This window comes from Canis lupus, chromosome 23, assembly GCF_003254725.2.
Source record: "Canis lupus dingo isolate Sandy chromosome 23, ASM325472v2, whole genome shotgun sequence".
NCBI classification, from domain to species: domain Eukaryota; kingdom Metazoa; phylum Chordata; class Mammalia; order Carnivora; family Canidae; genus Canis; species Canis lupus.
The window spans coordinates 21,739,526-21,765,516 of NC_064265.1; the positions used below are offsets into that span (position 1 = coordinate 21,739,526).

The 25,991-nt window shown below is 39.8% G+C and overlaps 1 protein-coding gene across 3 annotated transcripts in view; it reads left to right on the forward strand.

The window, feature by feature from the left end:
- ZNF385D (zinc finger protein 385D) overlaps positions 1-25,991 on the forward strand; it is an 891,925-nt gene that overhangs the window by 585,054 nt on the left and 280,880 nt on the right. Inside the window, exon 1 of one of the 3 annotated variants that reach the window (XM_025448807.3) lies at positions 14,261-14,576. The exons of 1 other annotated variant lie outside the window; for it this stretch is intronic. In XM_025448807.3, the coding sequence (XP_025304592.1) occupies positions 14,555-14,576 (22 nt within the window). In that variant the 5' untranslated portion in view covers positions 14,261-14,554. Of the gene's footprint in view, positions 1-14,260; positions 14,577-15,190; positions 15,442-25,991 lie in introns of those variants that run through there. One more of the 3 variants, XM_025448809.3, reaches the window with a different exon arrangement.

Genomic DNA, 25,991 nt, shown 5'->3' on the forward strand with positions numbered 1-25,991 from the left:
CCAGCATAATCTATTCTCTTTTTTCCCTAGATTGCCATCTTTCCCTTCCTCACAATGCTGCCATCTTGTGTTCACTTGTTTAGGAGAGGTAGTCTGAAAGCTAGTATACAATATTTAAATACTTAAATATGACATGACGTCTCCTGGTGTCAGCTCTACTGAATCTCTTCTAATTAACTGAGGGTGTAATAAGAGATATTACTATTGGAGAAGTGGAGTCCTATTAAAGTTGCCTGGGATGGTGTGTGAGTGGGTGGGTTGGTGAGATTATTGAAAAGATGCATGGGAAAAGAAAGCCATAGAACAATTAAAGCCGAACTATAAGAATGTGCCTCTCTCTCTCTCTCTCCACCCAGTATCCAGCATGTGAACTCTTCTCTGTGTCTGTCTCTTCCCCTTTTCCACCTTCTTGTGCTTATTCACCTTGCACATGAATCTGTATGATCTGAGTCTATATGACCTTCTAGTTCCTGGACCCATCACCAATTGATAAGTTCCTTCTCTATTTCTTAGTTCATGTTTTCGAGAATCAACATAATTGTCTCAGTTCATCTTTTCAAGCTAGGTCATACAAGTCATAGGTCTCAGAAAATCCTATTCAGAGGCCACCATAATCAAATCAGTCATGTCCAAGGGTGAGTAAATCCTGCATATTTCATAAGAAAAAAAGAATTTCCCCAGAGAGGAGGATGGCTTGGCAGATACCCTGAAATATGTCAGAGTACCCTATATTTCCCATCAAGATTGATTCCTGACTTATATTTCTAGGAAAGTAAGAAAGTAAAATCTCACATACTCACATTACATATTTACAGTGTGTGGGTGCTATACATATATAACCTGTTGGAAATGGCTGCTTTTATTTTTCTGAAATAAATGCAATAACTAGCTTATTTTGTGAAAATATTATTGTGATTAGAAAGACACTCATTTTTGAAACTTTAGAAAAGAAACAAGATGCTTCTGGCCACTGCAAATCTTCAGGGTTTTATTTCTTTGAGGCAACTATAGGTAATGGTAATCTTAGAATACTCTTCAGTATTCTTCAAAAAAACAGGGCTACCCCTAATATGATTGAAGTTATTTAGGTAATTTACAGGCAGGAGAGAATTGAACATTTGAAAAAAAATTGGGTCTGGGAGCCAGAAATGTAAAATCATACCATGTCTTGGAACATAAAAACTTATGGCATATGCCTTGAAGTGTCATTTTCCCCATTTTCTTACATGAATCATATATATATACAATATATAAATAAATAAATAAATAAGTATATATATATGTAAAATTTCAGTGCCAGTGTTTGTGTGGCACGGAATTCAATCTAGCCAATGCTGGCTCCATCATTTGAAGGCTAATCTAGGTCAATAGTCAAACAATCAGCCATTCAGTTTTCATTCTTTTATTCAATGCTCAGCTCCGATGACAGCTAAAAAAAGGTGATTTACCCTGAAACGGGTTGAATTGGTGATTCCTGACTAGACGAACCCAGCCATGCAAGACATCTTTTTCTTTTTCTCTTTTTCTTGCCTGCTATGTTTCATTGGGTGACATATAGACAGAAAACCAGAGCAAGGAGAATTGTACCTTGTACTAGAGATTTATAAGCATTACTGCATATACTTTTCACAAAGTCACATGATTATATGGGAGCTTTGCCATATTGCCACAGAATAGTTAGTGTTTAACTCTTCTAGTAGCTTTTAAATATATAACCATATGGTTCATCACTTTCTTGATGAAAGCCTTTGTATTTTTTTGAAATCTTTGTTGCAGGTTCATGGTTGCTTCCAAGCTATCTCATTTTCTACCACTCTCCCCTACTTTTTCTTATTGAATCTCTCTTAGGCTCTTGTCTCCATACCTTTTACTTTTGGGCCTTTTCACATGCTGTTAACTATGCTTTATTTTTATATGATTCATTCCAAATGTTCTTCACTCTTCAACTTAGATGTCTCATTCTCAAAAGTCCTTCTCTAACCTCCCCAACTCCCTACCTTCTTCTCCCTTTCTGCCCATCTGCCCATCTCAGTAGATTCTTGCAACCATTGATCCACCTCCTATTACAAATTTTTATTCTCTGGGACACTGTAAGTTCTATGATGCCAAGGACAATATCTATCTTGATCATTCTTATATCCCTAGTCCCAAGCATAGTGCTTGACAAATGAGCAGTAAATGAATATTTGTCAAATTAGTGAATAAATGAAAATACTTAAATGACTTCTAGATTAAGCATTGAACTTGAAAATAGATTATAAACCACTTGGTTTATGTCTTTACTCTGTTGTTGGTAACATGTAGCCAGAGGTTAAGAAGGCTTTACTGTTGATAGTTCCATTAGGGTAGACTCCCCACACATATCTCTACATTGTAGATTTTTCTAAGGCAAATTTTTGCTTTCCTCCAGAAAAAGTGGTCTGGTTATTTATGTAAAAAATATAATTGTAAAAGATATGTGTTATATATTATAGGCTCTCAAGAACATGATAAATTACTCAGTTTAAGAGGATTTTATACTTCAAAATTATGAAAGTTCCTCTAAGCTGATGTATTTTTTCATGCTCAAATTAACTAGGGTCTTTTTCTCCTTAAGTTTTTTTTTTTTCTTGAAAATGAAGAGAAAATTTTCCACTTTATAAAAACACTTTGTGAGACTTTTATTGTCTTTTCAAAGTAATGACACCTTCTAGAAAAGATAAAATGCTGAATGATTACCTTTGTTGAAGAGAAAGAAGAGAGCATCATGATTGAATATCTCCTGGCAGACCTGACAGCTCTGAGCCATCACCATTACTCAGACAGAGTACACGGACCAGGGCATTCATTTAAATTCTGGGCTTTCTTTTTATCACGTTAATTCTAAAATCAATGAGTTTCTGGGTAAAAGGTGGGCTTTCTTTCAAAATTATCCAACACCTTCAAGGCTTCTTGGGGAATGACCCTACTCTCTTCTTTGGGAAATTAGTCTTGTCTGTTTATGGGGACTTGGGACTTAAATCTATACCACCAGGCATTTACTGAGTATCTACTCAATGACAGTGTCACAGGATGGGTTCTCTGGGAAATAGACGGAGATGAAGGTTAGCATGAAGGATGTTTACTAGAGATTAGGTCAGCAATGTGGAAAGGAGAAGAGGAATTGGAATGGGGAGAGCGAGAAGTTGAGCTGTGATGCAGGACCCAAGACACCTTTGGATGCTTCAGAGCTTGAGTGGCTCAACTTGACCAAGTTGTCCCAGGTTGGTCTAAGATGGCCAGGCCTTTCTACTTCTGCACTGATCATTGCATAAGGTTCACCACAAAGGGGTGAAACCTTAGAAGTGCAATTCTCAGCAGACGAGGCAATACCTAAAGGAGCCAACAGTTGAAAGACATATATCTTCACACTCTTAACAGGGAGCAATAGTCTTTCATTTTAGGGAGATCTGGATGGTATATTGCAGATAGACATTGTAAAAATGCTCAGTGACCAAAAAAAAAAAAAAAACTAATGAGATGTTAATTTTGCCAAATGAGATTTCACATTATAAATACCTAATACCTAGAAAGACATACCTAATAGGACTCAAGAGATAAAGAGCATTACTCTTGAGGTATAAGAAGCGTAATCGCTAATTGTGACTGGTAATCAAGCAAAGCCTCCTAGGGGAGGGATGCCATGTGAGTGGACTATCGAGGACAAGCAGCATTTCAACAGGCTAAGAACGTGTGGGGAAGAGCCTGATAGGTTAAGAAGAGAACATTATGTCAGGCAGAGAGGAATGTGTGCTGGTAGTTGGATGGTAGAAGTTTGTGAGTTACAGAAGGCTAGAGATAGTAATAGGAAAAAGGATGGAACAGATGAATATAACAGTGGAGATCTTCGAATAAAATTCTGAAGATACTGGAAAATGCAAGAGAGAGAGAGAAATGTTGTTTCAATCATAGTTTTAACCAATGGCTTCAAGTTGAAGTTACATGAAATTTTTATCAAATGTGTAATGTTTTAGTCATAGAAGTAAGAAGTAGAAAAAAATTGAGGAATCTAGCAGCATTTCCTCATGGCATACTGTCAATAGAAGTGAAGTAAGAGAATCTCCCTTATTAGTTGATACTCTTCAATCCTCTAAAGTCTCTAATGCTATCTGTAAGCATATATCTAGCTCACTCTATGCAGCTGTGTGACTTCCCTCACCTCTCCCTAAAGGATCTTATATTGGTGACCCTCACTTATTCTGATACCACCATTACTTGGATTAAGAAACCATGACCTTGAACACCTGGGTGGCTCAGTAAATTAAGCGTCCAACTCTTCATTTTGGCACAGGTTATGATCTCAGAGTCATGAGATCAAGCCCAGTGTCAGGCTCTGCACTGAGCATGGAGTCTTCTTAAGATTCTCTCTTTCCCTCTCCTTCTGTCCCCCAACGCCACCCCAGTTCATGAGTGCCTGTGCTTGCTCTCTCTCTCTCCCTCTAAAAAAACAAAACAAAAACAAAAGCCAAGACTTAAAGGAACACCTACCTCTTCAAGGAGTGTCTATCTCTATCACAGCTGAGATCTATGTCATATTTCCATAATTTTAAGCTATAAACAAAGGCTATAATGCATTAGTTATCTATTGATGCATAGAAGAAAATTACCTCAAATTTATAAGCTTAAAACAACAATAAATATTTATCATTTCACACAGTTGCTATGGGTCCAGAATCTGGAAGTAACTCTGTTGGGTGTTGGAGTCTTTCATGAGTTAAAATGTTGGTCATGGCTACAGGCATCTGAAGACTTGACCTAAGTTAAAGGATCTACTTCCAAGGTGGCTTACTCAGATATATGCCAAGTTGATGCTAGATATTGGCTGGAAATCTCAGTTCCTTGCCATGTATACTTCTTCGTAGGGTTCTTGACTGTCCTCACAGCATGGCAGCTCATTTACCCTAGAGTGTGTTATTTAAAAAAGAGAAACAGAACCCACCTTGCCTTTTTATGATCTAATCTTGAATGCCATACTTGGTCATTTCAACAACATCCTTTTTGTTACATAGTTCATCTCTATTATGGTGGGAAGGGACTACACAAGAGTGTGACTACTAGGAAATAAGAATTGATGGGGACTATTTTGGAGACTGTGTTCCAGAGGACACATTACAGTCTTGTTTTTCTTCATCAGATCCTGCCATATGTGTTGACTCTTGGTGAATTTCTTTTCTAGTTCTTGATGGCTATCCTATAGATGTGAATTGACTTTCATATAGTCAAACTGTGATAACATTTTATAAAATCATTCTATTTTTTTAGCAAATTAAACTATGGTCAGCATTGAAAAATAATGCATTATATAAAATTGTATTTAAAATATATGTATATTAAACCCAGTCTTTCAAAAATATGACAGAGAGAGATGATACTACCATTTATTTATCAGTTCTTTTGTTCCATCATTAAATCCAACTTTCACCTAATCTCCTTACCAGGGATCAGTGAAAAAGTCTAGATTTCTTATGAATTACATTCTCTATTTAGTATAGTTCCAGATAATGCACTAAGCGTCAGTATTCATGAAAACAACATAAAGAAAATTATGAACTTTTATGTCAAATACATAATCTGTGCATAAGTTTTAAAGCAATTTCCCTGGTGGGGACAGGAGAGGTATTTATGTTCCTTATGTTTTTATAACTTAAATATAAAATGTGAGGGTTATCTCTATATTAGAGTAGCAATAATAATGTCCATCTGCATAAAACCTCCCTACCACAAAGGTCTTTGTTTACCTTTTGAAAATGCTTTCACAAGAAGCTATGGGTAGCCATTTCCAATACAGAGAAGGCCAGTTGATCAGATAGCAGCAAAACTAATGAAAAGCATCACGGAAGTGACAGCAAGATTAATTAAGTTCCTCCAGCCCTATTCACGTGCGGCTGTGCAGAGTTCCTTTGGGTACTGCTGCAGTTAAATGGTATTCATGGTGACAAATACTGTAGATTTCCAGATCTGACACTTTTGAGTCAAGGGTAAAAATCACATTCGGTCATTTATCCACCAAAAGGATCAGAGATGAGCCCTTAGGATTATTATTATGTTTGAGCAAAGCCAAGATTGAAATTGAGATATAATTAAAAGAATGTTGAATCTGTAATATTTTGTTTTCCGTTTACACATTTCCTTTATGTGTTTTAGACATTTTGACAGAGGAAGCCAAACAAATTTCCATCTACTGTATTTGACTGGAGGCACAGAATTATGCACACTTGGAAACACTTTCAATTACTTTGTGAATTCTTGCAACATTGGGGTAGAGTTGCACTGTCTCTCTGCTCACTCTATATAGTTATTATCACAGTATATATAAAAATGGAATGTCCATGACCTAAAGCATCCAAATTTACTAGAGCTGTACTCAATTTATCTTGAAGGATCTTTTTTTTAAAAGTAAAAGAAGAAATTCAATATGATGCTGTTTTCTTCTTCCATTTTGTTTGCAAGCACATTTGCTGTGGGGCTGGATGGGGGGAGGGCTGATTCTCAAATTGCTGCCCAGGAACCATAAATGAATTTTATTTTAAGAAAAATTGGAAACCTCTGGAGTGTATAAGATCTTTCAACCTGCTATACAAGATATATTAACTCATGTTATTGTGTCGTCAAATGTCTTTGTAGGAGGCATATTATTATATTTCTGTCCTTGGAAACACTTTGAGGCTCATTCATGTATTCATTCAGCAAACATTTCCTACATTATCTATCAAATAAAATTAAAACTTTTTAACCTGGAATGTGAGATCACATCCAATACAGCTTCTGTGTTTTCCTCTCCAAATTTACTCTGCATGGAAATCTTTTAAGAAACTTGCTCTTTAATTCTCTAATTTGTTCTTGTTCTCTCAGATATATTATTCACATTCCATCCTTGTTTTATATCATTTACCAACTTTTTCTGCATTTCATCGATCTTAACTGATACTGAAGAACAAGTTCAGGTTCCACTTCTTTGTATCTTTAGGTTTACCTAAACCATCATAATTTTATCTCTTACCACACCCTTACATGCATGTCCTACATTGTTCATTTGTCATTTACTTTATATTACCTTTGTTTTTACTTATATTTTTGGATATGTGCTTCATCTCCCTAAATAAGATAACAAATGCTTTTCAGAGTGGGCTGGTAGCTTACGTATTAGAGTTCATAGCTTTGCTATTCAGGATCCCTACTTTTAATTTTTTTTTTTTTTTTGCCAGTGATGATGATAATAGTTATTATGACTTGGTACCTTCCTTTTAGGCACCTCTAAACTAGGTGGTATGGGGCTTCTAAACCTATGATGTGGTGTCCATCGATTTTTAGAGACGGTATCTACATAGATGCAAGGCAACTTTATAAAAAAAAGAAAAGAAAACTAGATAAAAATATAAACAACTTCTAGTCGTCTGAGAGCCTTCAGAAAGAAAGCTAGTGATACTTCCTGTTTTAAGGGGAATGAGAACTATTACTCAGTCAGGGCAAATGCACTAATAAAAACCACCTATAAAAGCAGCAAGGGGGTTGACTAGTTTCCCCTGAATCACACTCCGCTTAAACTCTCTTCTGTTCTTGGGGTACCTGGGTGGCAAAGGTGGTTGAGTGCCCGACTCTTGATTTCAGCTTGGGTCCTGATCTTGGGGTTGTGAGATGAGCTCCATATTGGGTTCCAGGTATGCTCAGTGCAGTCTGCTTGAGATTCTTTTTCCCTCTCTCTGCTGCTTCTGTTCTCTCTCTCTCTCTCTCTCTCTCTCTCTCCTCTCCCTCTCAAATAAATAAGTCTTAAAACAAACAAACAAGCAACTCTCTTCTGTTTTTGATTCTGGTACGTGCCTCCCACATTGGCCTCCTGACTTGCCCACAACAGTTCTGATCTCTTTCTTGCATGAGAGCTGATCAGTCCTTCCATTCTTAGCTGACCTTTCCTCAGACATTTGGGATTTCTCTAATTTAAGATTACAGTCTTGATTTCTCTTCCTTTTCTGATCCTTGTCTCCTACCACAGCAAAGTTTTCTGCTTCCTAAATCATGGACAATGTTTGATGTTAATGGCTTACCCTAGTCACTAACTCAATAGGTCATGTCCTTGGCATACATTTCTGTTATGTTCTGAAGTATGTTAAAAAATTCAAGGAATTAACATATATTTCACTTTTCATGTGGCCCAAAAGAAACCTTCATTTACTTGGAGGATATTGACAATTGGAAAGGTTACTGAAAGCCAATTTGATAAGCACTCTAATGGAGTTCTATGAAGAATGTGTAAGTGCTCATTAGGGGAACACATGAGTCAGACATAAGCTCAGGGAAGACTTCCTAGGAAACAAAATATATCTGAGTAGTTTTGGATTATGAATATAAGTATTTAGACAAAGGGGAATACAAAAGGACATTTCTGGTAGAATATAACTATATTCTCAGTAAGATCAGGATAGAACATCATCTATACTCTTCTACTCATAAGTATAAGACTTTTAAGATATTTGCATACCTGCTCTTGTTTAGACAGTAGATATAGCATCAACAATGATAGACATGCCCTTTCCCTCATGTCCTTTGTACTGGGGGGAAGAAGCAATAAACCAATGAATAAATGTGATGAGATGAAGAATGTTTTAGCTCCTTCCCTCTGCATGGAGAAAGGTAGAAGATGTTCCAAATTGTAGTAGAGAAGTTGATAGGCAGAAACCCCTAGAATGTAAGCTCTTTATAGACAGAGATTTTTGTAATTTCATCAATGTGCCTTGAGTGTCTAACAGTACTTGGCACCTGAAAACCCTATACCCAATATATTGAATAAATAAAGATGCCTAGGCCACAGCTAGCTCCAAGGTAAGAATTCTAAGAGGGCTCCCAAAGCTAGTTGCTAAATATTATAAAAGAGTTCTTATTAACTGACCATCAGAATAGATAGGACAATATACAGAAGGGATTTATTGGATGTCTCCAAAGACAGAGAAATTCAGATAGAATTTTGGAATATTACTGTATTAATAGTTTTTTTTTTTTTTATTCTTAGCTCACTATTAGCACTTCTTTTCTTACTTCTTTTCTTGTAGGCAATTCATTTTCCAGACTAAGGTTCTCTGGGCATTAATTTTAATGGAAGCATCAAATGAGAATCTAGGAATAAAAATGCTTTATGAGTAGTGTCTATGCAATCTAAAAAATTCGTAAAGACTACATGGACTAATTGAACTAGGAATTTGTTCTCATATAGATCAAACTGTTTTAATGGTGGGTGGTGATATATCAGACAAAGGCAAACTCAGGCTTAAAATAAATAGCCTTCCATCAAATATCATTCATATGTCAACAAATACTCATTCAACAAATTGTTATCCTTTCGAGAAATATTCAGTCACCAAGTACCCATGTTTTTGGACCCTTGCTCTTATAATGTCCCAGGGCTCAGTGTCGACCCTCTTCTCTTTTCCAAAGGAGTATACTCCTTTGAAGATACCATCTGGCCTCATAAATTAAATTACCATCTATAAAATGATGAATTCCAACTTTTAAATTTTTATTTATTTATTCATGAGAGACAGAGAGAGAGAGAGAGAGAGAGAAGCAGAGACTTAGGCAGAGGGAGAAGCAGGCTCCATGCAGGGACCCTAATGCGTGACTCGATCCCGAGACTCCAGGATCACATCCTAAGCTGAAGGCAGATGCTCAACCACTGAGCCACCCAGGCATCTGAATGACTTCCAACTTTAAATATAAAGCCCAAACTTCTCCATTGAACTCCAGACCTATATAACCAAACTTCTGTAAACATTTTCACTTGGATATATAAATGGATATTAAACTAAGCTGCCCCACATTGACCACCTCCTAATCATCACCCAAAGCATCTTCTTCCACAGCCTTCTCCATATCAGTGAGTGGAAATCCCATCCTTTCAATTGCTCAGTTCCCAAATCTTTAGTAAGATTTTACAAATTATTTTTTTTTAAATTATCCTGTATCACCTATTCAACTCACAGGAAACTCTCTTGACCTATTTTGACACATATACAGACTCTGACCACATTTTGCCACTTCCACTGTTTCTACCCTGATCTGAGCCACCATTTCTTTTCTAGATTATCACAGTCTTCCTCAATGGTTACCTTGCATCTTCCCTTGCTTCCTTTTATCCATTTTCCATGCATCAGTCATAGTAAACCTGTTAAAATATATCAAATCATGTCATTTCAAAGGCTTCCTATATAAGTCAGAATAAAAGTCAAAACCATTATAATATGACCTACAAAGTCCTACTGAATTAGGCTCCATGTGACCTATTTGACTTCATTTCTTTTTTTTAAATTGAAGTCTAGTTGACAATGTTATTTTATTATTAAAGGATAATAATGATCTAATATGGAGATTGGATGGGATCTGGGCAAGCTGGAATTAGAAACACTGGATAAAATTTTATTGCTGCAATATAGTAAGAAATGAAAGTGGACTAAACTAAGGCACAGGGGACAGCAATGGAAGACACAACTAGGCTGTGCTAACTCAATGCTAAATTACTGCCGCATTCAGCTCTGAGAACTTGAAAGGACAAGCAAGCTCACAAACTGTGGCCTGCAGTACCACCTGGCATCTGTATTGCATAGAATTTTGGAACAGCTGCTGCTAAGCATGGACAAATTCAATTTGTGTAAACACTTTGTATAAAACACCATCAACCTCAAAGAACTGACTGTAGGCACATAGAAAAGTATGATGTTTTACACGCAATATGGTTGTATTCAGTATGTTCCCTCAGTCATTCACAAATATTTATTGAGTAGGAACAAGTGCCAGATGCCCTTGAAGGAATGGTGGATACAGCAGTGAACAACAAACAAAAATCCCTGCCCTCATGGAGATTATATTCCAGTGAGAAGAGATAAAAATAAACAGATGTCTATAGTCGTGTGTCAGATGATGACAACTCTTATGGAGGGAAACTATGCTGACAAAATTTTGAACAAGACTTGGAGATGAGGGATCGAGGCAGACAGCTATCTGGGTATTTGAGCAGAGAGAAAGTTCTCCTCCTACCATAATGTTTTCAGTCAAAATATGTAACTGGTTTTAGGGCATCTTTTGTTTTAATCATGAAAGATAACGTTTCTATTTGGCAAGCAGTGACCCGATTCTGCCTCAGGATCCCCCAGTTTCTCAGAGCAGCTTAGAGACAGATAAAGGTCAGGGGTGTAAACAAGGTCCTTCCTTAAAAGCTGCTGGGTCTTCTCCTGGACATGACACATGGAAGCATCTCTCAGGCACAGCTGGCATGTCCACAGCCCCGTGTGTAGCCACTATCAGCTATGCTATAAAAATACTTGCATTTTTTCCTTTATAAATATAATGCATACCGATAATTTTAGGGGAAACAATAAAAAGTATACAATTAAAATAAAAATCACTTGTTTTCTATCCAGAGATAAGCACTGTTTCTATCTGAGCCCTTAATATTCCAGATAGCTCTTAATTGGAGAAGGGCGGGGCATACACCTTTAAATAAAGCAGATGCCTTCCTTTTTTTGGGTGACCAGGATTCCAATGCATACATGTAACCCTTACTTGGCTCTTGGATGCCATACTCTTCCAGAACCTACATGCTGCTTTTTCAGGAATGATCCTCTATAGACCCAGCAGAGGTTGGAATGTTCTATTACCAAATACTCTCTGCCTGTGTATCTGTGCCCATGAAGATACTTTTTTTTTTTTCTTTCTAGAACACGTAACATAATTTGATCGGGAAAGACCTTTACCTGAGCCAGTATAAATGGGAAATTTCTAATTTCTTTCTTTCTTTCTTTCTTTCTTTCTTTCTTTCTTTCTTTCTTTCTTTCTTTCTTTCTTTCTTCTCTCTCTCTCTCTCTCTCTCTCTTTCTTTCTTTCTTTCTTTCTTTCTTTCTTTCTTCTTTCTTTCTTCTTTCCTCTCTTAAAAGAGAGAGAGAGAGAAGGGAGAGGGGGAGGGCAGAGAGAGAAGGAGAGAGAGAATCTTAAGCAAGCCTGGAATCACCAAGCCTGGAACCCAAGGGGGGCTTGATCTTAAGACCCTGAGATCATGACCTGAGCCAAAATCAAGAGTCGGACACTTAACCACTCAGGCACCCCTATAATTTATTTCTTTGAATAAAGAAATCTGGGGATGCTAACATAAATTCAACACACAAGTAATAAGGCAACTATATGGACTGCACCATTGAGAAAACTGCTTAATGTCTCTGACTCTCAGGTTCATTTGTCCTCAGGTTCAGTGCCCTGTTCATCAGGACATTGATAATATCCACCTTTTTATATGTCAGTTAGTAAGAAAGATGGTATAAGTGAAAGTGCCTTGTGACTGCAAAATGCCATGCAAATGCAAGATGTTATTAATTATTAACACAGTCCTTTAGTGTCTTAAACCTCCTGTTTTAAACTCAACTCTTAATGCTTGCATCTTCAAACTACAGGAACACAAATGGACCAAAAATTGTAGCATTAAACTACAGTGCCCCCTAGCCCATGTAGGAGGTCAGGACAGCTGATGAGCTTCATGAATAAGCTCTACCACAGATGGTTCTTTTGCCGGAGGGAAGGGCCATTAATTGTACTTTTGGATGATTTCCATCTGTCCAAAAGGAAAAACACTTCTGTGTTTTATTCAGTATTTTCCTGTAACATTCTTTTTATTTCTAATTTTGAAAAAGGAGTAAAAAAAGTATTCTTTACTATTTAAATTTTCTTTCTCCAAATTGCTTTCAATGAAGAGTATTAAAAAACACACACACACACACACACACACACACACACACACAACCAAACTAGATTTATCCAAAGACTCATTGTAATGTTTCTGATTTAAATGATTACCCATTCACATTCACCAAATTCTTCATAATCCATTGTAAGAGAGGATATTGGTCATAGTGCTTTTTTTCAGAGAGGAAATAGGGAGGTTTAGCTTTTTTGCAAGATCGCACAGCAAGCTGCTATTATGAGCTTCAGCCCACTAGTTCCAATATGCATTAAATCTACCAATAGAGACAGGATTGTACAAGGAAAGACCACTGATTATTTTAATATCACAATGTAGAAATATTTGTTACTATGGCTTATAAAAACCTGTACTGAAAATATATCAACTGTTTCCTTCCACACGCTACAGTTCTTTTGTTATCCTCAGTTCTTAATTTTATAGATTTTTTTGTGTGTGGAAATTTTTAAGTTACAATAGTCCAGTGGTGAAGTTGGATCCCAAAGTGATGAGTCCTTAGGAAACTGAACTTGTTTTATGGGTTTATTTTCCATGCTGAGCATTTAAGTATTAATCAGAACTGCTTTCAGGGATTTCTTTCTAACATCCTTTTCTATGTAAGATAAGGACTGCAATTCATTAGACTATTGGAGGAGCCAGAGGCTTTGCTAAGCTTTGCCTTTCTTGACTGTTCATCTCAAATTTAATGCGAGTTTGTGTGTGCTTGTGCGTGGGTGTGTCTATATATTATACTGGTGACCCGACTTGAATTATGACACAATCTTGGTTGCCTTCCTCATTAGGGGTCAAAGACCATTTCAGCCTCAGTGCCCTTTCTACTACCTACCTTTCACAATGTGATCTTGTGAAACTGAGGGGGTGACTTTTGTTGTGTTTTTGATGGGCGACTTTTATCACGTTCGTTTTCTTTACATGTCTCTACCAACGTAGCTCAGAAAAATACTTAAGAAATAAAAATAACTCTTCACCAACTACTAGGTTTCTTGTGATCTGCTCATTTCTAAGTGAAAACCTCTATTACCCTAGCAATGGTCCCTTGAATGTTTTTTTTTTTTTTTTTTTCTTCTTCTTCTGCTCTTAGGCATGTACATCACAAACAGCAAACCCTCAAGCCCACAGCAAAGAGAACGCAGACACAGGGCACCATTCCTTTCCCCACTGCCTTTTCAACTTGGGGGGGGGGGGGTAGGCTACATTTTGGCGAGGATGATGACATTCACGGGAGGGGCGGGATAAAAGTGTGTCTAATTCCACGTTAATGGCAGAGCTCGCCTTAACCACATGCATCCCGCCCCGTGGTGACTCTCCCCCGTGTGCTCCCCTGTGCATCCGGAGACCCTTCTCTCTTTAAGAGAGCCTCGGGCGCCCCGCACTCCGCCCCCTCCCAGGTCTCTGGGCTCGTCCAAGCTTCCCGAGAGCCATGGTTGGTCCAGGCAGGCAATCGGAGCACCTCCTGGAGCCGCCGCTACCCAGGGGTGGGGTGGGGTGGGGTGGGGGGGTCTGTTTGTAGTACTCTCAGCCCTGATGTCACAGGCGCGGCAAGGACATCGCAAGGAGGAGTCGGATTACAGTAAGGATGGGCAGTGCAGCAGGCAGCCCGAGCGCACGCTCCAGCCGGGGCTCGTAGCCCGGGAAAGGCAGCCTGCGAGGCGCTCCTCCCGGAGGACGCACGCCCGGCGCTCCTGCTCTCCGCGCCGGGGACGTTTCCCCCGAATGTAGCATGAAACGACTCTGCTCTGCGTGCCAGCCCTGGGTGCGAGCTGGTGCTGAAGACGCCGCGGTGGGGTTCCAGCTGTCTGATTAATGAGAAACATAATGTATTTTGGTGAGTGTGAACTCTGATGATGTAATTCTGGGCTTGTCCAGCTCTCCCGTGCAGACCAAGCCCTTAAAAAAAAAAAATCTTTAAGCCGCGAGAATACATTCCACGAAACCTACCTTCAGTTAGCAAGTGGAGGACTAAGCTGGTGCAGCCTTCAAAGCTTCCTTTGTGCTACAGTTGGGGGCAGCTTATTAGTCGTGGATGAGTTTAACTTGGAAAAGAAAGGAACCGGGTGTGTGTGTGTGGGGGGGGGGGGGTGGTGGTGGTGGATAAACTTTGCCTTGGTTTGTCTGCATGAAGTTGGCTTTTTTAGCTAGGTGAAGAAGGAGAAATGGTGCGGCGTGGGAAGTCGGGGGCTAACTCCGTGGAATGCAAAACTAAGTTCCTATACTATTGATGCTGTGGAAGCTTAGTCGGTATCAATGTTTCATTAGGCATTTTGGTTTTTCCCTAATTCTGGGCCAAAAAGGGAGAACGTTCTTTGGTGTGCCGTGGTTGAGCAGCTGAGGACGCTCCTCCACACCATCCCATTTTCCTTCTAGCTAGAACAGCCTAGCAGACATTGCATATTATTTTAAACCTTTAGAGGTCTCGAAGCTGTTAAATATTTGTGCAGTTTAGTTGTGTGCCACGGTGGAAGGCTCCCTTAAGATTCTCAGCTGAGCTGCCTGCATTTCCAGAAAACATGTTGAGGCTTAGATCAGGGCTACCACTGGAGCACTGTAAGCGGGCTGGGAGCTGTGTGTTCACACTGGAACGCTGCAAGTTACTGCTGGGAGAGAAGGCACAACCCCTTCACTAAATAAGAAGCAGCCAGAGATTGGGACCGAATCTCCTTCCCTCCTCCCTGAAGTTATGCTTTCCTTCTGTAAGTTCCACCCCAGCGTCATCCTCCCAGGGCATCTATCTGATATTAAAAGGTCTGTGGGAACAGCTGGAGAGGGGCTGAGGAAGGATTCCAAGATGCAAATGCACCCGGTGATTGCTTGGTTTGCTTTTAAATCTGAGATCGAGAGGCATTTTTCAGATTAAAGAGGCGCTTAGCTAAACTTGTGTTGGGGGGATAGTTTCTTGGGCATTTATCTGTGTGTGTACTGTTTGCTTTGTTTTGTTTTCCTGAGACTTTGAAACATATGTGAAAGTATGGAAAGAGCACAAGGTTGCACAAGCTGAATGCCTTTGGTTGTCTTGACAGGAGTTTTGATTTTCCTATAATTTGTGTTATATTAGAAGTCTTGAAAATAGCTAAAATTGATTTGGGAAGAAACCAAATTTAATTTGGTTTAAATTTAATCAAATTTAATCCATAGCCAAATTTAAGCTGAATCCAGAGTTAAACGGCACCTCTTTCCAGGGGTAGTGATGGAGGTGGGTAAGCTTGTTTGTTGGCAATTGATGAAACACCAAGTGTTTATCGTGAAGATGTTCTTGATAAATGGAAAAATCTTGTAAAGGAATATGTCTTTTGGGCAAAATAGAATTTCGGTGTCTGCAATGATATCGAGGGATAATAAGTAGATTATAATTTTAGTTTAAGTTTTTAGCCTCTTGGCAACAATTCCTTATGTGATTGCGGTGAGGAAGGAGAGTTGGCCAGAGTAGTGGCATAGTCTAAAAGTCCTGGTCAGTGGCCATCCATGCTGTACTGGATTATTGTATGGCTATTGGAGAAATGTTACTGATCTAGCTCATGTTAACGGTAGGCTAGTCCAGCTGTCTTGTAAAGCAGGGTGATTCACGGGGCAATTAGTTTCACTGTGTAATGCAAGTTTTTAATAGTACAAATTGAAATGTGATGTCCTACTTCAGATGAAACTATACTCTTTTAAAGGCAAAGCTAAAGTTGCCCTCTGTGTCCTGAACATGGTTCGGTCTTACCATAATTCCAGCATGAGATATGTTTTTCTATTCTTGGAGGAAATCGTGGGTATTCAGGAATGCCGTTTATTTCAGGTTATGCTATGCAGCCCCTCGCTCAAGCTGTTAGACATTCAGAACTCTGAGAGCCCACCTGTCTCTAATAAAATGCACAGTATAAGAGCTAGGGTGAGAAAAATTGAGCAAAACAACCCAGGCATTTTCAAGATCCAATAGCATGCCAGTGTGTGCAAATCCCTGAGACTACATATATGTGTGTGTGTGCCCATGTGTATTTGTGTGTTTGCGTGTATTTATAGCTATCCAAAAATTTAGCTATTTCAGGTAGTTTTTCAAAACAATACTTTTTCGTAGTTTGGTTTCCCATTACTTTCTTCTTCATTTTTGAACTGAGAGGGAACATGGACAAAGAGAAAGTGGGGCTGCATTCCTGGGCTTTTCTGGTGATTTGTGGGAATGGAATAGAGGTGTCAGAAGACTTTTATTTGCATCTCCAGCAGGGAGTGATGAGGAGCATGGTGATGCTGTAAGAGCAGGTAAACTGATATGTAAGCAGGATATTTATTTCCCTTACAAATAATCTAATTTGTCAGTGTTGCTCAATAACCCCTCTTCAAATATAACTGAAGAATCATTGCCTGAGGAGGCTGGCTCAGCCTACCGACTTTCCTGTATATCTCTCTCGCCTTGGGGACTGGACAACTGGCTCCTCCGTCCTTGCTCAGCTGGGGTCAGTTTCACGTGTGCAAGTGGGTGGAATATGTAATATTTCCAGTTCTCTGGAACAGCTCATGTTTTGAGTGTGCTCAGACTTACAAGACTAATGGACCCTTTTAATGACTTAAGCCTCACTCTTATCTCCTATTGAAATTTTAGTGCAGCGTTTTCAATAATTGTTCATTTGCACTTACTGTGCAGTGATTTAAGAGTTTGCTGTTCAGTCACCGTGGATACTTTTGTTACTTACGCTATCGATCTTGCATTCATTACTTGGAGTTAAAAATAAGGTTCACATAGGAGAAAGAAGCGAGGAAAATCCCAGTCAGCAACCTGATTGGGATTTACAGTAAAAGCCAGGAAAAAGAATAAATACTTACAAAATTCCCTCCCCACCCCCATAAATATCTTACATAGTTAAAAATTACATGTGGCAAGGATGAATAGCCATTAATAATTTATCCAGAAATAAAAGCAAGGCAGCTGGGAGGCTTCTCCTCAGATTAAGGAAGAGAGGCTGTGGGTGGTTGTCAGTACAACAGACCTGAGCTGCTGGGTTACAGTTTGGTTAAGAGGAGTGTGCTGGTATGAAGGGCATGTTCTTTGCTTGAGTGCATCCCGGCTATTTGTCAGAGCCTGGCAGAAGGTTGTAACCATGTACTCTCTCCAGCTCTAAGCACCGTATGTCTGAATCATCTCCCTCTTTCCATCTGGCCCACCACATTTCTCCACTGCTGGAGTGGTGAGTCCTTGCCAGTGGTCATGTCAACCTCACAAATCGTCCATGGTTGGCCAGAGAGGTGCCATGTCTCAATCTTTTGCCATCAGGAGAGAAAATGGGAGGCTGATTGCCCTGAGAAATTCTATGTGGCTGAAATGAAAGATGTTTTCAGGCCTGAGTCAACCAGATGGAGACTCTGGGGAGTTTGCACCCAATGAGAGGCCAGGGCTTGCTCCGTGAGAATAATCTGGAAAAAGGAAATGATACACCTTAAACAAATGAGCAGAACTGAGAGACAAGTACTAGAGCCTGCGCTAAATGCTACTGTTAACAATGTATTAAATAAAGCTGGCGAGAGGGGCGAACACAACCCAGAAAGTGTGAGAGAGCCAGTCAAGTTGAGCTTAGTGTTCGTTGTGGATCAGCTGTCTTCCTTAAAATGCCCGAGAAGAATAGAAAAAAATAATTAGCGGTGTGCCCATCATAAGAAGAAACTTGTCATACAACAGCTAGAAAAAAAAAAATCTGGTAGGAAAATTCTAGCCCAGAAACCTATTCCCCTGCCTATAATAGACACGTTTGTACGTTGTCATAAGAAGGACTTTTGTTTGTCCCCTGGGAGGTTGAGAACATTCTCACGTCAGCATTTACACTTTTGGTTGTGGCTGGACCATCCAGTTTCACCTCTAAAGCAGTCTGTTAGGAAAACAGTTAAGCAGTAAGGTTATGGAGAAGGAAATGAGCAGAAAACAGCAGGCAGCAGAGAAAAACATTCCTCTTTTTGTGTGTGTTTTCAGTGGAAACATTTAACTCGTCCTAATTAGTTTGTACTGAGTGATCTGTTATGGGGAATTAGGTCCACTAGAGTCTCTCTAAATGCTCTGGAGGTATTTCTATCTTCCTGAGGCTGACACTTGGGAAGGTACTTGTTAGCGCGCATTCCTCTTTTGAAAGCTTGAACTCATTACCGTTCTGTTTTATTACAAATGAATCTCAATGACATGCAATAAATTAACTACGTAACAGGGATGGAGAATGTGACAGGTGAATCCTGTCAGAAGGAATCACATGCGGGAACCCACAATCTAATAGAAGGTGGAAAACCATAAGGATTCCTTTCTCAAAGCAGGTTCTCTTCTAAATTCATACGAAGCTCTTATTTTAAGGAAACAAATCCCATAATTGATCAATATGCCAAGAGCATGAGATCCTTGTTACACTCTTAAATTTTGAGCAAAAAAAAAAAAATATTTTTAAAGGATCTTATTAGTTGCTGTAATTATATGGAAATGAGATGGGTTTATTTAAGGGATACGTTCCAAAATTCATGAGATAATGACGATTTGCAAAGTTACCATTTTGTGGGTGGCATAATTGTTCCAAAAAACAAATGAAAAATTTAAATTAGTGGTTTCTGACTTCCATTCCAGAAGATTAGGTCACAGCTGCTTTTGACCGAAACCTCCCCTGATAAGACAAGATGTGCTGGCTTGTGTATGTGTGTGTTTCATACTGGATCATCAAGTAGTGCCTCTTGATGTAAATATCAGAATTTCATTCCTCATCCACATCTTTTATGTATTCTTAAATCTTTTCACCTCATTTACAAGGTAAAACATTAAGTATTGGTGTAACAAGATGGATTTTAAACTATTTTTTTTTTTTTTTAGCAACAGCTGGCTTCAAGTTTAACAACCATTATATACATTAGTTTTTAAAAAATCAAGTCATAAGGATAATTTTCAAGCCTTTTTCTGCTTACGAAAGAGTGATGCTGGTACAAGCGGAAACCTAGCTCTACTTTGACCTTGAGAAAGAGATGTTTCCATTTGTATTACACTGTGAAAAACATGTCAAAAAACAACAAAGGTCATAGCTGCTGCCCCCTCTCTCTCTCTCTGACTCTCTTTAGAAAAGCCATTACATATCATTTCCCACAAAGATTAGTTTTGCCACAGAATTTCACACATGATTGGTGGCATTAAGAGAAAATACGGCATAAGAGGTGGCTAGAAATATCAAAGCTTAAAGTGGTTGAGATCATGCTTCAACCAAATTGCTAGGGTTGAAAATAGGAAGACGCTTTGCTCTGTTGCAGCGTTAAAATCATTATGAAGCAGCTGGAGGTCGGGCTTCAATGCATGTGAGCTTCAGGTTTACAAAGCTTTGAAAATTTAAGGTACTTCCAGGAAACCCTGTTGACTCCAAAACCTGAAATGCACACGAACCTCCAGTGGAGCACTGGTTGGGATGCACTGAACATCTTCTTATCAACTTTTCTGTCTTCTCGCTTTTTCTACCCTGGCAGTATCACATTGCTGTAAGTAAGACGGAAAGAGAGAAGTCACCTGGCCAAGGTCAGCATCCCTTCTGACACTACAGCTGTGTCAGTCAGGATTGGTGCCCTGAGCAAATGCTGTCCGCCCCAAAGCATCGTTGTACCTGGTGGGAGGTGAGGGCTGCCCATGGGGTGTGGATGGGGTGGGTGGGCTGAGCGTTCTTTTACAGGATGAATGCTGTTTAATCTGTATCTTCAGGACCCTGTTTAGCTCAGTGCCAGGTGCATATAGGCACTTCCAATAGGTGTTGATTGTGCTCCGCTGAATGGGTTGGAGAATTAGGGAGGGAGGGCTGGAGTCCACTTCCTCAGCAGATCCTTTAAGGCTGTTATTCCCAGTGAAAACTGGCCTATGTGTGTTGACAAGAGAAACACTCTCCTTTGCTCCTGAAAACATTTTAGCTGACTTTTTTTTTTTTTAATTTTGAAGATAAAGACTAGTCAGTCCTTCAAAATTAGATCTTAAAATAAGTGTATGTATTTCTACAATCTTTTTGCTGTCTCCATTTACATTTTTCTTCATAGGACTCTGTGGTGTAAAGAGGAACAGATATATACAATATTAAGGCCAGTGTACAAAAATGTCTGAAGAATCCCTAAGATCAGTTTATAAGGTGGTAGAACTGCACTTTTTATCTATTTCCTTGATCACAACTTCAGTGCTGAGCTTTACTGGGCTTCTGTGAGTTTGCCCCAGATGTTGACACGCTCTTACCATGAGGCTGGGCTGCGCAGGAAAGCCCACTGTGTTCAAGTAGCCAGAAGTGCCCACGAAGGTCACCAGTTTTGAGAACTGTCGTTCCTGAAAGCTGAAGAAAATGGAGATAATTTTGACTACTATTTGCAAGGCTTTTGTAAAATCGTTCTTCGCACTTACCTTTTTCATATTCATGCATTTTGCTGATGAGGGAAAGTGCTTGTGGCAGATTGCTCTGAGGATGAAAACGCCATAACGAATGTAAACGTTCTTTGATAAACACGATCCCTTACACTTGTATGGCAATTTGTATCTTTCAAAATACATCAACGTTATGCTTCTTTTAATCCTTAAAATGATCCATTGCAGGAGGTAGATAAAATATAATTATTTCTATTTTGAGATGAGGAATTTGAGCCTCCGATGACTGAAACAGCATTCTCAAGGTCACACAGCTAGTAAATGTTAAGGCCAAGACTCCAATTTGGTCATTCTGAGGCTTACTTCACTGCTCTTTACACTTGGCAGAAGAGTATAGGGGAATATATGTATTTTTTTGAATGGAAGATTATTTGTAACAGTTATGCTAGAAGGAATAATCCAGCTGATAGCTAAATAAATGAATACAGATAATTGGGAAATAAGATCTATTTTAGTTTTGACTGGGCGGAATCATAATAACAGAGGTCTGAACATAATTCATACTTTTATTGATTCTGCCTTGTTTTTTATGTCAAATAATAATAATTTTAAAACGTAGGATATTAGATTAGAATACTAATCGGCCTCAGGCAGGACCCAGCTTTCTATACTGCCTCTGTTTTTCCAAGGCAGTGTTAGATATTAAGGCTTGTATTAATTATATGCTGTATTTTCCTGTTGTGTCACTATTTAACTCAATGCATATGAAAAGAAAAAAATCCAAGTCATTTGTGCTGCAAACTCTTCGATATTTACAGTGACACCTTCTCCAGTATTTGTTCAAGATGGAGTTCCAGCCTGGTCTTTCTTTACTCCATGACTGATAAAGAGGGAAAAAATGGCCTATGTTAGAATTTATCTGTTCCACTTACTGGCTCTATATCATTGGGCAAGTCACCTCACATTTTTGATATCCAGATTTTTGTAAAAGGAGAATAATGAAAATATGTTTCCCACAGTTCTATTTTGAGGACTAAAATATACAAGGCATATAAAAGTGCCAAGCCCCAGGAAGTACATGGTAAGCCGCCAGTAAAATTTGATTCTTTCTTACTTTCTCCCTCTATATCCAACCTAATATACAAATGTATAAAAATTGAAAAAAAATCAGCAAACAGGAACCATGCTAATCAACTGAAAACAGGTCAAATCAGAAAACAGGAACCATGTTAACTGATTCACAAAGGGCTTAATGCAGATTTTTTGTTATATGGGTGATAGAATTGCAGAGAAGCCACATGGGATCTGGGTGATGCAACCCAGAGATTAGCAATAGCAAAAAACTGGTAGTTGTAAGATGGAAAGACAAGAGACCATGGTCTTGCAGGCCAGCACCCAATGGCCTCCTACTGGGAGCTGGAAGGCAGCCCTGAGATGTTGAAGGATGAAGGATTCAGCCTTAGGCATGGAGAGAGACAGGAATTCCCTTGTTTCTCCCTTTTGCCCACCCTCCAGTGCACTGTCTTTGCCTCTCATTGGTGGAATAGAGCCAGAGGCCAGCTGACAAGGCAGCCTGGGCAGTGCATCCTGCAGGTGTCACCACCTTTGCAGTCCAGGGGACGTTCAGGAACTAGACCTCTAGGCAAACTGGCGGAGGACCTGGAGGGAGATCTTACACCTGATCTGAGTAGTGCTTTACATGAGACCATGTCTCTGCAAAACCATCTCAATTATCATTAGCGAGAGGTTTGTTTGAGGGAGATGCAAGTAAGAGGGAATGGACCAGAGTTGAAGAGCTCTTAGCAGCCCCTCACCTATCTTCTGGGTTCGCATACATGCTTTGTCACTTTCTGGTACTGTGACGTTGGATAAATTGGCAAATCTGTCTCTGTGTCAACTCTTTCATTTGTTACAGTGGGTTAAAGAGTCTGTTTGACAGCGAGGTTCAATGAGTTGCTGCATGCAAGCTTCACAATATGCAAAGCACCATGTGAATGGGCCTTGTTATGAGGATGTAAAAAACCGAGTGAATTAGAGAAGAGCGAGCTTGAAAAAAATAACAACTTGGAAATATATGTTCAGTTATGCAGTTTAGCATTCCAGCAGAGATTTCTGAGTACAGAGAGAAAGGAAGATTTCTGAGTGCACTGAGAAAGGAAACATTTGGGTACATCCTCACATAGCCCCTTGCATGATGGGGTCAGATGTACCTGTGAAGTCATATCTAATCTGGTCTTTGTTATTATTCTATAACAAAGGGAAATTGCAGGAGCAAAGGCAAGGGAGAGAAAGTGAGCTGGGCAGGACACCCTCTGTAAAGATTCTGTGCCCCATATTCCTTCTTGTCCAAGACTCTAACGGGAATAGACACGTTGAAAGCTGAGGGAGTTTATTAATAGTTGCTTGGGAAGGGAAGAGGGATTTGATATCGATTTTACCTATCCTTCCATGTGTTGCTGGACTTTTAAAGACTGATTTCTTTGGCTGACTGGCCCTGCTATTAAAAAAAAAAAATTAAGGCAAAACATTCTGCCCTTCCTGTATGGAGTTATTAGCATCTATCTCAAAGCCTTCTTGTAAAGCCCCGAGACAGTTCATAACTTATGGTGCCCTTGTTTAGAAGCAACGCCGCAGTAACTGCTCGGAAGCATTGCCCTTGCAGGGCACGATGTGGAAGGCACATGATTACCGCCAGGTGTTTCAATGAGCTGCTCCAAGGGATGGTGGGATATACCTTAGAGAGCTCTGAGGATTCTTAGGAGACGTACCCTGAGGTTATCAGTTAAAAGGTGCTTTAGAAGGCTGCTTGTTTAAAAATTTTTTTTTCCTTTAAAAAAAAAAACCTGTTTAAGATCCTAAACACTAACCTTCTGGTAAATTACTTCTTTTTTAGCACTGCGGTTTGGTTTTCCCTAGCTTTAAAATGCTTAATAAGTTAATAAGAAAGTTATAGTGAGGAGCCCAAGGCATAGACTTTATGGACCTCTTGGTTTCCTGAGTGTTTCGCAACTCCTGTTTGCGGAGAGCAGTCCTGGCGCTGACAGGTGATGTGGCTCCACTGACATAAAAAGGGGTTTAACAGCCTGAGTGCCTACTTTGTGCCAAGTGCCCGGCATGAGCTAATTCATTGCACTTCACCACCATCCTTAAGAGAAGCTCAGTGGATCTAAATCTTGGCTGCACAAAGGAATCCCCCAGAGAAACTCTGAATAGATGCTGTTGTCAAGGCCCCACTGCAATCCAATTCAATCTACTTCTCTAGGGGTGGAGCCCAGGTATCTGCATTTTCTTTTAAAATGCGTCAGTTGATTCTGAAAGACACCAGAATTGAAAACCACTGAGATGGGTAATTTTAACCACTTTACCGAGTGCGCATGTCCTGCTCCCTAAGGAGTTGCCAGCTTGCCCCCTGCTCACCCAGGTCAGGAATCCAGTGCAGAAGTTGACCTGAGTTCAAAGCCTGTGTTCTTTCGCCCTCAACAGGCTGACTCCCCTTAGGGAAATCAGCCCATGGCATAAAGTCCCGTCCTGATTACAACCTTCTTGTGCTGTCCTGTTGCTTCTAGAGCAGAAGTCCCTAGGAGATGGGCCATCTCCCGTCTACTTGGGGTTCTTTATAGAGCTGGCACCCAAAAGAGGTTCATGCTTTGCTAATCAATTCAGAAGCACAGTAGTGTGATTCTGGGAAAGGATTTTAGAACCATACTTCTCAAAATTTCACATTCATAGATATCACCTGAGGATCGTAGTAAACTGCAGCTCTTGATTCAGAACGTATGGGTGCCACCTGGGATTCCTCCTTTCTAATAAGCTCCCAGGTGCTATCAGCTCTGCTGGTCCACTGGGCACACTCTAAATAGTAAGGCTTTGGAGGTCATTTATCTAAGCTACAGCTTTCTGCAGATACGGGGTTTCAGGTCTGAGACTTCCACCTACACCTCCCTGTTTCTATTCTAGAAGATACTGAATGGCCGATGGTGCGAGTTCTGAGTCAGGTGACCGAGCATCCTATTTTGCCTGGTTCCCAGGATGTGGGTTTTCAGTGCTAACACTGAGAGAGTCTCATGCAAATAGTGATGAATCAGTCAGTTACCCTGGTTCCAACAGATCAAGCTTGAATTCTAGGTTCAGCACTCAAGACTAAGTTCCCCATGGAGAACTTGAGCAAGTAACTTGATTCCTTGGAGCCTCAGTTTCCCTGTCTGTGAAGTGGGAAGGATAAATGATCTGGCCTAGAATAATTATAGGTATTAAATTAGGTGGTGCATATAAAGCACTAGGCACGCTGTCACACATTCATTCTTACTAAATGCTGGCTGTGCCTATTGCCCCGAATTCATAGACCTGACTCAGCACTCCCCTTCATTACTAAAAAGAAGAAGTAACCCAAATGTCAAGTGTCAGTACTCACAGATCATCTGTATGATCACACCGTCTCTGTGCAGGCAGGGCAACATGTAAATCACCTGATGGGCAAGCCGGGTGGAGGCATTCCATGGTTCAGTGTATAGTTTGCCAAGCCTGAATATCATTAGGAATGTTTTTTGTTTGCCGTTTAGGGAAAGAAAGGCCTAGCTAAGGCTTCCCCACCCTGGGACATTCTGAACTGGACCCTGATGTTCCTGTCGACCTTGTTTATCCATTAGTGTTTCTCTGAGCTCTGTAACAACTTATGAGGGCAGCTGCAGCTAATGACTGTGCCTTCCATCTCCTGACCTGTCATTGTGTTAACAATCGATATCCTTAAAACAACACACACACACACACACACACACACAGATAAGCCTGCCCCCACACCACAGCTTCTTCTAAAAATGCCCACAGAGAGGAAAGAAGGAGGGTTAACATATGCTTCTTAGCACAGAGTCTGGCCCGTGGACACTGGATTCATCAGTGTTTGGTGATCGCAGTGCCAAGCTGTGGGCA